The sequence below is a fragment of the Amblyomma mixtum genome, chromosome 1 (genome assembly GCF_055824585.1).
Source record: "Amblyomma mixtum isolate Tamu chromosome 1, ASM5582458v1, whole genome shotgun sequence".
NCBI lineage: Eukaryota > Metazoa > Arthropoda > Arachnida > Ixodida > Ixodidae > Amblyomma > Amblyomma mixtum.
In genome coordinates, this window is record NC_143012.1 from 279,665,593 (window position 1) to 279,675,667 (window position 10,075).

General features: G+C 45.6%; 2 protein-coding genes across 3 annotated transcripts in view; one reads left to right on the forward strand and one right to left on the reverse strand.

The window, feature by feature from the left end:
- Ku80 (X-ray repair cross-complementing protein 5 Ku80) overlaps positions 1-2,636 on the forward strand; it is a 26,144-nt gene extending 23,508 nt beyond the window's left edge. The window contains exons 16-20 of the mRNA XM_089566169.1: positions 114-183; positions 618-730; positions 913-1,006; positions 1,265-1,398; positions 2,490-2,636. Coding sequence (XP_089422295.1) covers positions 114-183; positions 618-730; positions 913-1,006; positions 1,265-1,398; positions 2,490-2,504 — 426 coding nt within the window. The 3' untranslated portion in view covers positions 2,505-2,636. The remainder of the gene's footprint in view (positions 1-113; positions 184-617; positions 731-912; positions 1,007-1,264; positions 1,399-2,489) is intronic.
- Positions 926-6,268, reverse strand: LOC149371878 (chromatin accessibility complex protein 1-like). 2 transcript variants are annotated; one of them, XM_089566180.1, is made up of 4 exons: positions 6,064-6,268; positions 5,396-5,572; positions 5,201-5,321; positions 926-2,522 (listed from the first exon to the last, which is right to left on the reverse strand). In XM_089566180.1, the coding sequence occupies exons 1-4, from the start codon at positions 6,097-6,099 to the stop codon at positions 2,461-2,463; spliced, it is 396 nt and encodes a 131-aa protein (XP_089422306.1). In that variant the 5' UTR covers positions 6,100-6,268; the 3' UTR covers positions 926-2,460. The 2 variants fall into 2 exon arrangements, with proteins under 2 accessions (XP_089422306.1, XP_089422305.1); XM_089566179.1 differs by lacking the exon at positions 926-2,522 and adding an exon at positions 2,529-2,809 and having other exon boundaries at positions 6,064-6,266.
- Positions 6,269-10,075: the final 3,807 nt, after the last annotated feature.

Here is a 10,075-nt window from a genome sequence, read left to right on the forward strand (position 1 = left end):
CTAAATTGCCCTGCCTTGTGAACAGCAGCACATTGCGTTTGATCTGACAACAGGGGAATGTTCTGCACTAGATGTGGGTCGGTCATGTGTCAAGACATTTCTCTCTCTTCAAGGTCGACGTGGTCAACCCAGTGGAGGACTTTAAGAAGCTAGTCAGCAGCAAAGAGCAGTCCTATTCAGAAGGTAACAGACACTTTGACAGAAGCAGCGCAGTCTGCCTTCAAGAGCTGCTTGCAATCTCTCACCTGACTCTGTTTTTACCTACTTTTGGAGCTGCTTCCATGCACTCTCACTTCATTTGTTTGAATTTATTTGAAATTCAGAAAATAAGAAAAGTTGTAGAATTCAATAGGCTGTCCTCACTGTCCATTTAACAGAACTGGCAACATCTGACAAAAGGTTTGTAGTAATCTACTTTTTAGCATCAGCTGAATATAACTTGTTCATCTTGAGCAAGCTACTTCACTTTGTGGATGATGACAGCCTGTTGTATTTCACATAGTGGGACCTATGAAGCAAAAAAAAAAAAGAATTCTGTCAGTTGGGGAAAAGAATAAGTGTGTAACAAGCAGTGCCTTTGGTGTGTGTAGTGATTGCTGTCTTACACTGTTGCCCAGTCTGCCGCCAACTTGAAGAAGTCATCCTGAAGTTGTTCAAGGATGCCCTTGGGCGCGCAGCTCACAGCAAAGCAGTGAGGTGCTTGCGTGCCTACCGGGAATCTGCTCTTGAGGTGCCTCTGCTGTTTCTTTCCTTCCACTTGACAGTATTTGTATATTGTGTGAAAAATATACAAACCAAGCTTCTGTGCCTTCTCACAGAAGCCTTTCCCAGATAGCTGAGATTGCCTGTGTAGAAGTGCTGTGTCCTGTAGGCATTAATCTGAAATGTTGATGTGTCTCTTTGACATTGCAGAAAACCAGTCCCGACTTGTTCAACACTTTCTTAAAGAAGCTGAAGGAACTGTACAGTGGGGACCAGGATGATGTGTGGACTCTCTTGAAGAAAGGTGGGCTAACCAAGAATCAGAATACATGCTCTGCAGTAAAGCAGCGACTAGACCCTTGCTCTGTACTGCTGGCTTGTTCTGAAGTGTTAGGTTTGACTCTTAGCTCAGCTTTGGTGGTGCAACCTCACTCCATCTTCACTGCAAAGGAAACTTCTTTGTTGAGTTTCCCATGATTAGTGAGGAACTGCAAGTCAGTCACGAAATCTGCTGCCAGTGGTAATAGTGTTTACAAAGTGTACTGCTGTCCCTCTTGTGCAGAGGCGGTGCCACCTATTGGGAAAAAAGAGTGTGAACGGAGCACATGGCCAGACAGTGAAGTTGAACAGTTCTATGCTGCTGAAAAGCACAGTGCAGAGAAAGAGGAACAGCCTGCAAAAGACGAAGATGACTTGGTGAGTGTCACTCTTATAACACTGTAGTAGTAGCAAGAATTGAACGAGAGTCCTCAATCACAGTTCATCACTGTTCAGATCTCTTTTTTAGCACAAACAAAACTTCTTTATCGACTTGACAGCGGCAGTGTGTTCCAAAATAACTGACAGCCTCTTCTTGCAACATGGTCAGAGAGAATTTTTTACACTAAATGCGGTGTCAGGAAATAATTACCTGAGAACACATCACGTTTTTGTTCTCCACACTTTATATTTTGAAGTTTCTTTGCTGCGGAAGGTTTGAGTGCACAACAGTAGCACGAGCTTAAAAAGATTCCGACGGCAACTCCACCAGACAGTTGTTCCTGGTAAAATTGATTCTCTGGCTCTTTTTGAGTATATGTCAATGTTTGTACGGCAGCAAAAACCCAATTTACGGCTGAGAAAATGTTAAAAATTTTTCCGCTGCTCGGTTCACTCGTGACGCGCACGTTGAGAAGGGCTGGTTACCACAGTTTGGAAATGAATGTAGTTTAGCATAGCCTCTGGGATCCAGGCTGAAAATGCGGTGTTGACGCTGCTCGGTTCACTCGTGACGCGCACGTTGAGAAGGGCTGGTTACCACAGTTTGGAAATGAATGTAGTTTAGCATAGCCACTCGGATCCAGGCTGAAAATGCGGTGTTGACGCAAGCACTTATGAAATCAGCTGGTGATGGCGACACCCTTATTTCATTTTTGGTCTTTTCTAAGAAACGTGAAAGCTGTTTTCATTGACAGCGATCTCTTTTGCGATTAGAACACTGTACCCTATCGATACAAGCCAACTTGTGTTCTCCTCTGCGCCCCCTAGTTGAGTTCATCAATGCTACTCGATTTCATGTGAATGCACAGACAGCAGCAGAGGCTTTGAACAGCATTTTGTCATGTGTGGAGCGAAATTATTGAAAATTCCTTATTCTTTGTGTTATTGAGCAGCAAAATTTTACTTGAATTAAAGTGCAATATAATTCCTGTCCTTTCTTTCTTGTGTAAAGGCACTTTCTGCTACCGTTATCACTGTGTGCTGTTGATGACATCTGCATTAAGATATTTTTTCTTTACCTTTTGCAGTTGGACATGATGTGAGGATTGCAGCAACAAGAACTGCAGTGGAAAGGAAAACATTTTATTTGTTTCGTATAATGTTAGAGATAAATAGCAAGAAAAATGTTCTCTGTTAGCAAGAAAATAAAGAAATTGCTTATTTAGCTGATATAATACAGTGGTGGTATGATGGTGCAATTGCAATGCCAGGAGAGACATGGGTACGGCACTGCTTTTTTTTTTCTCTAGCTACACTTCTGCCTGCTTTTCCCTCAACGCTTCTCTGCCTTCTGCTTCCTTTAAAAGCTTCAGGTATTCCTTGTACTTGATCTTCTGTGGCACAATGTCTGTAAAAGAATTATTTATGGCAGGTGTCATTCAATACAAAGCAAATAGCACTTATTCTTTGAAGCATTGTTTTTACAAAGCCAAGCTGCTTCTAATCAGAGCACAATCATGGATGAAAGCCCGGGCCTTGCACAAGTCCTCGTGCACTTATGTAATATATGCTATGTAATTTTTTGGAGAGATGTTAAGAAATATTGCTGTAAAAAACTCGCTTAAATGCATATTATGTGACATCAAGGAATGCAGTAGCTTTGAAATTATTATCCTGCCTATCACAGAACATGAGCTATAGGATTTTTGTCGCCACTACAGAAACAGGGACAGAAACTTCCAGTTTTTGAAGTGATGACATCAAAACCTCATAGCCATAAGGATGATAATTTTACCGTTATTGCATTCCTTGATGTCAAGACAAACAAACGGCATGCATTTCAGCAAGTTCCCTGCTGTAAAGACTTACATATTGCATAAGTGAACAAAGACTTGTATAACATAAAATTAAATGACATGTTTAGAATCAGCACACAAAAATTAATGATCCCAGAAGATGGCATAATTGCGACTTCATTAATTTTTTCGTTTTTCAAAGGCAAGGGTCCCCCTCTTAGAAGTTTATCTACATAAGATTTATCGATGACTGGGAAGGTTGCACATGCTGCACGAGTGGCACTGCGCGCGTTGCTGTAACTGCACACTGCCTGTGCTAAAAAAGGGACAAAGGCTGAGTGAAAGAAACATCAGCTTTTATAAGGATAATTTGGAGCAACTTTAATAATTCAGCTGTTTGTTGGCAAATCCTGAAACTATGATGCACACTGCTTTCGTCCCCATGCCTGAGAAGCACAGATGATGCCTTCATGCTGACAATGGAGAGTTGGGTAATGTCCACTTTCGAGCAATTTCTACAGTGAATGCAAAACCTAAATAGAGGGCAGTTTTGTGAGAAAATTACTCTCAAGCCTCCTTTTTTGGGTGATGTTTAAATGCAGCATTACAGATTAAGCACTGCATTTCTGCCTCATGCCATCCCTTGTGTGTTGTCAAAGTGCGTGTTTCTGCCGCACTCTATTACCCAGTGAGGCCATGGGTCAACCTGTCGGGGAAACTGCAGGTGACTGTATTTTGCACTTTGTTGTGACTGCTAACAGCTGCTTGGTAACAGTAAAGACCTGAAGCACCAAGAAGGCAAAGTGGGCTGCAATTCGACTGAGGAATGACTCCTTGCTTGAACACCTACAAGCAAAATTAAAGGGAAGATTTCATTCATATCTTAGAGCTGAACGTATTTATAATTGTACATTGAGCTTAAAAAAGAATTACTTGGGCAGTAACTGTGGGCTGTGTGTTAATATGGTGTTGACTTTCGTACAGCTTTAGTACCTGTATATTGCTATGCACATCATAGAAATGAAATTTTTAGAGAGGTATGCTTTATTCCAACAATATTTAAGCATTGCGCTCTGGCAGGATTCAACGCACTGAAGACACCACTGTTGTCCTCGTGAAAAATGACATTTGTTGCACAAATCTGCAATGGGCCTCAACCGTAAGCTCGACTATAAGCCTCGCAGCTTTAAGTAATCATTAAGTTGGCTACAGGCAGGCTATATTTCTTATCGGCTTTGCTTTCCAGCACCTTGGCGCAGAAACGCAGCGGGCAATAACCTCGGCAACATGTGAAAAGCGCACGATAATGCCACGAGATGGTGTCCAAGTATTTAGCATATATACCGCGAGCTTTAGCATTGGGAATGACCGCGCCGCTGCCGTTCCGACCGCTTCTGCACGAAGTGGCTGCTCTTTGGAACTAACGCGACAGTTTGAGCTTGTTGCTACGACTTAATTGTGATGAGACCTATTTTCAAGCTCTTCAAGCTATCGTCGGCGAACGCTCTGAAACACTGGTCGAGCGTTTACCTCTTCAGTCAGTTGTATCCATCTAAAAACGGCGCACAGAAACTAAAACGGGGTGAACGGACAAGACAGGAGAGCACTTGCGCAGTTGTATCGGGGAAAACGTCCACCGTGAGAAAACGAGCGCCTCAGCTAGAACACGCCGATGATGCGCAGACTCGGCAGATAGGTGTTCGCGTTCATTCTTCTGTTCACGTGAAGCGGAGCAACACAGACCAAGTTCAGCATTCACGCTCACAGCGCAGAAATGAAACGTGGGCTCACAACTTATGAGTATTAAATTCGCAACGGCCAGCAATATGTCACACATTTGACTACCGCCGAATTCTCGTGAGCCACTGTGACTAGAATGTTTACAGCATACGCTGAACGTTGGCGGTCATTTTAATGAACGCCTAGGCCCAGTACAGCATGCCCAACGCCATGTATCGTTCTGTGCCCGCCTCAAACGAGTCATGCGCGTGGTCTTTGCTTACCATTCAGAAAATTCAGTCGCTCCTGAGCGTCGATGACGGCTGCCAAGTCGGAGTATTCGATCGTTCTGTGATCCCTGCTGTGCTTGAGGGCTTCCCTAGCCAAGAACACCACAAATTTTTCCTGAAAACAGAGGAATCAAAGTCCTGGATCGCTGCTGTGCGTCAACGACTGGATCGACGACTCTCGGTACTTACCGCCGCTTTGGTAGTGATTTGCACGGCGTCCTGTCCTATGCACGACACCTCCGGAGAACTCCGCATGATCATGCGCACCCTAGACACTGGGAAACCACTTCGGTGAGTCGTAGTCGCTTCCATGCCGAAGACGCCGTCACGCCGTTTCAAAAGTTTTGCCGGTACCAAAAACGTCGTCTGCGTTTCGATGCGTTCGCTTTGACTATCGCCGCAGGCTTTTTTTGTTTTGAAAAAATGACGTCAACGCACATTTGTCTTTTATTAAACAAATATTATCAATACATCTATAAAATAATGTAAATACTTAGGATAAAACATAAACATCATTTACAAACTTCATAAAGCAAGTGCTACGTAATACACATTCAGTGGCAAAATATTTTCTGTGACGTCAGACATCGAAGTTTTCTGCTCTTGCGCTGCGTTCCGTTGCGCTCCCAACGAACGCAAATGAACGTTAGCCGCGTTGGCGATGTGTTCAACTTTTGGCGTATAAAAATTTGGATAAAGCGTACTTGTTGCAGAATGAGCGCAACGTTGTTCTGTGCACGGTGGAAGAAAGAGAAGTGCGTGCTTTGACCTCCTACTATGCCTCCGATGCTCCGACCAAGGAGGTTATATAAAAACTTGGCTCCGACTATGGAGGAAGGAAAAAGGCTCCGACTTACCTCCGACAGCGCACCGGGGCGCCTTGGTGCGCACATTCATCCTCGATCTACTGCACCGGTGTGCACCGACCAGCACCTACCATTCTCGATCACCGAAGCGTACCCTGTTGGGGCGGTTTTCGTTGCCCCGTCGCGCACCAAGAAAATTCGGCGGTGCGCCGGGGTGCAATCCCAGCCACGGCCGGTCTTGACCGGCCGTGTCCCATCAAGCAGCGCGGGGCGCGGGCTTCACGCAGGGCGCGCGCGTACTGCGCAGCGCAAGCGGAGCCGATAAACCGCGGTCACGATGTAAGAATATATTTCGCGGTTCATGAAGGAAAGGAAGAACTATGCCGCGGATGCTCTGGTGGCTCTGACCCGTTGGCTGCGGTTGCTCGCTAACGCAGTTAACTGGGAGAGATGGCGGCTATGAAAAAGCAACCGCTGCTTGGTCGCCGCAATCAATGAGCGTCTCAAACTCGTCTGATAGCGAACCAGTAAAACAAAAAAAAATTAAAATAAAGAAAAAAACATTTGAAGTTTTAATTGGAACCAGTTGGCCATTCCATTTGATTCCAATTGGATTTTTAGCTATCCGACCAATTATACCCAACTGGACCAAACAAATGGACCCATGAGGCCTATAGGCAGTTGCATCTTGAAAATATTCACAAAATATGCCTCACAATTAAGTTGCGCAAAATACACGATGTGAAAAATATTTCTTCAACTTGACATATTATTAATTTGCTAAAGGAAAACTGATTTGTGAAGACTGCAGGGAGACAATCCACTTATAGTGCCAATCAACATTTTTACTATGGAATTGAAGACCAATAGCTTTTATGGAACTGTAGGCCAACGGACACGCATACACCACACAAAAGGAAGACTACACATTCAGACACTAATAGCATGTATTAACTCCATGTGTTCATGCAGAGAATACACTTCCTCTACAACTTATATACCCCATTTATGAGGCTTTCATGCTGGGGCCTGTGGAGCTTGCCCACTGAGCAGTAATTTAATTTTGACCACAATATGCAAATGTTCACATGGATACATTTGATGCAGTTGGACAGACCAATTAGATGCAATTGGTAAGACCAGTTGGAAACTGAATTGGGCTCCCCATTTGGAAACTCAGTTGGTCCAATTGGAACCAGTTGGAAATCTAATTGGCCCCAATTGTTCTTTTAACTAGAGAAGACGACATGCTGATCACCCTTGTCTAAAGGAAGTACGGTGAAGAGCGTCCGAAAGTTCGTATTGATTGATTGATTGAAAACATCTTTATTTATTCAGTATTTTCAGAACATGTGGGTGGGCCGCCTAGTCCGGTAGTCCATTGGCTGCTGCTGCTGCGGTGGCCCTCCCTACCAGCCAGTGCTGACGGTCAGGATCATCGCTGAGCAGAATAGCCTCCCACTGCTCCTCCGAGGGGTTGGGAATGGGGTCAAGTAAGGGATTAAATTGGCATGCCCACACCATATGGTAGAGGTTAGCTACCTCTCCACAGTGTGGGCACTGCGGAGAGTATAGTGTAGGGTACCACAGGTGTAATTTAGCTGGTGTTGGGTATGTGTTGGTTTGTAGTCTCCTAAGGGTGTTCTCTTCTAACTTATTGAGGGATTTGTGTGGTGTTGGGTACTCCTTTCTGGCTGTTCTGTATGGCGCGAGATTGTCAGCATACACTGCTAAACCTATTGGTCACGGCACCCTTCATGGTCATCAGGGGGAGACGCCCGGTATAGAAGAGCTCGGGCATGCCTGTGAGCGGCTTCGTTTCCTCCTGGTAGTTCCAGGTGACCGGGAAACCAGATGATTGAGGCTTGGTTGGGTGGATGCTTAGTCAGCAATGACAACCCTGACTTATGAATTAATCCGTAACTGAAGTTGCGACAGGCGTTCTGGGAATCAGTGAGCACAACGGCGTTGGGGTTATATGCTGCAGCTAATGCAATAGCTGCCTCCTCTGCGTGAGTGGGGTTAGATGTTTTCACCGAGGCGCAGTTCACCATCGACCCTGAAGGCGTTGAGACTACAATAGTCATGACTCCATTCTGTGGTCCTGCTGCGTCCACGTAAAGGGTGTTAGTCTGCTTGTCCCATTTCTTCTGCAGGGCTTCCCCTCTTGCCTTCCTCCTTTCGATGTTATATGCGGGATGCATATTCCGCGGAATGGGGTGCACGTTGATGCGTCTTCTCACGTCGCGTGGGACCTCTTTCCTTTGGTCAATTGTATAGGGCTGATTAACATGGATCTTCTCGAGCAGTTCTCTGCCGGGTGTTGTGAGTGCGAGCCTATTGAGTTGTGAGAGCCATTGTGCTTCCCACATCTCTTTGAGGGTATTATGTACTCCTAGAGTCATGAGCTTGGCCGTTGGCGTGGAGTTCGGTAGCCCCAGTGCCGTCTTGTAGGCTTTCCTGATGAGTGTCTCCAACTTTTCAATTTCCGACCTGGAGAGGTTAAGGAATGCCGTCCCGTACATTATCCGCGAGATCACGAAAGCTTGCACTAAGCGGATGGTGTCCCTTTCCTTCATGCCATGGTGTTTGTAGAAAGGGTTCGTCAGGCGCATCGACCACACAGGGGTGAAGGACCAGTCTGTTTACGATTGTTTACTGCTGGCCAAGTAGTGCGCAGGGCCACTGCCGCATGAAATATGTGGTTTACTTGCAGTTGCAGTTGGTTTTTGAGGAAAGAACATGGCGCAGTGTCTGTCTCACATATCTCGGTGGACACCTGAACCGCGCCGTAAGGGAAGGGAGGAAGGTGGAGTGAAAGAGAGAAAGAGGTGCTGTAGTGGAAGTCTCGGAAAGCATTTCCGGGTGAGCAAGAACGTCTGCTATCGATTGATTTCCGACTACGAAAAGTATGCTTCCTATTCCAAGCACCATGGAGGAGGCCCGCGTATACGCAGAAGACGGCTGAAGAATACGTTCGTTCGTTTCTTTGGTGGGTTTTTTGTGCCCATATCTTTATAAATAATTCCAATAGAGGTGCACATGACAAATAGTTTTATTGCGAAAGCAATACTACTCCCAAGAACGGCCTGCGGCGGCCGCTTGGCACGTTTGACCTTTACAATGACCCCTGACGTCATACCATGCCTAGTGACGTCACAATGTGACGTCATACCAGGAGCGATGAGAGACGGGCTACCAACTTGGCTCGTCGGGTAACGGCGACCGCTTGGCACGGCGCGCCGCTCTCTTCCCACAAGAGGCGCTGCATATGCAGTATAAAACACCTGCTTTCGCAACCTACCAGGCTTAACCAAAGCTAAGCCCCCCCCCCCCCCCCCCCCCCATTTTTATTTCGTCAGGTTGGAACGAGCCGTCGCTGTCATATTTGCGATGGCGCAAAGCAACGTAAACAGAATTATCGACCGTGTGGCGTGCTTTTTGGGCAGCATCAGTGTGAATGTGGTGCGCTTCACAGACGCAACAGAAGCAAGCGGATGGGCAGCGTATTGTGGAAGCGCTCCGCCCTGTGCTGCTGGAAATTCGCTTGACAGCCTGCACGTTACAGATGAATTCTTATTCGCCATTACATCGTTCATTTCTTCCAGACGTCGCGATGTGGTGTCATCTTGCTATCAATTGCAAAATTCATCGGTATTTTTTTTTTCTAGAATAGATAGAAATGATAGAAATGAGCATAATCACGGTTAACTTAGTCGAACCAAACTCAAACAGCATCGTTGTGTCATCAGTCTTACACGAGAGTGTAATCTGCCCTCCACTTTTTTTTTTTTTTGCTATCACATACCGTTAAGAAATAACTAAAAAAAAAGTTATTATAGCGCGAAAACAATCGTTGCAATGACACTATGCCAAAGTGGCGTCAAGTCATGAGCGCGCCCTTCTGTGTTGTTCTGTTCTGCCGCAGCCTCGAAATGTTCCGTAAAACTGAGCGCTTCTATGGCGATGCTTCTGCTCTTTGTGAGAACTCTTCGCTCTTACTCGCGCACTGCGAGTTTCCTCCACGTTCACCTTCCTCTTTCTTCTCTGCTTCCGTTGGCGT

Coding starts and splice junctions, on each gene's coding strand:
- LOC149371878 (XM_089566179.1), bottom strand. CDS start 6,099: ATGTGCGCACCAAGGCGCCCCGGTGCGCTGTCGGAG. Junction 5,322..5,395: donor AAATCACTACCAAAGCGGCG/GTAAGTACCGAG, acceptor CTCTGTTTTCAG/GAAAAATTTGTGGTGTTCTT. Junction 2,810..5,200: donor GCGACTGAATTTTCTGAATG/GTAAGCAAAGAC, acceptor ATTCTTTTACAG/ACATTGTGCCACAGAAGATC.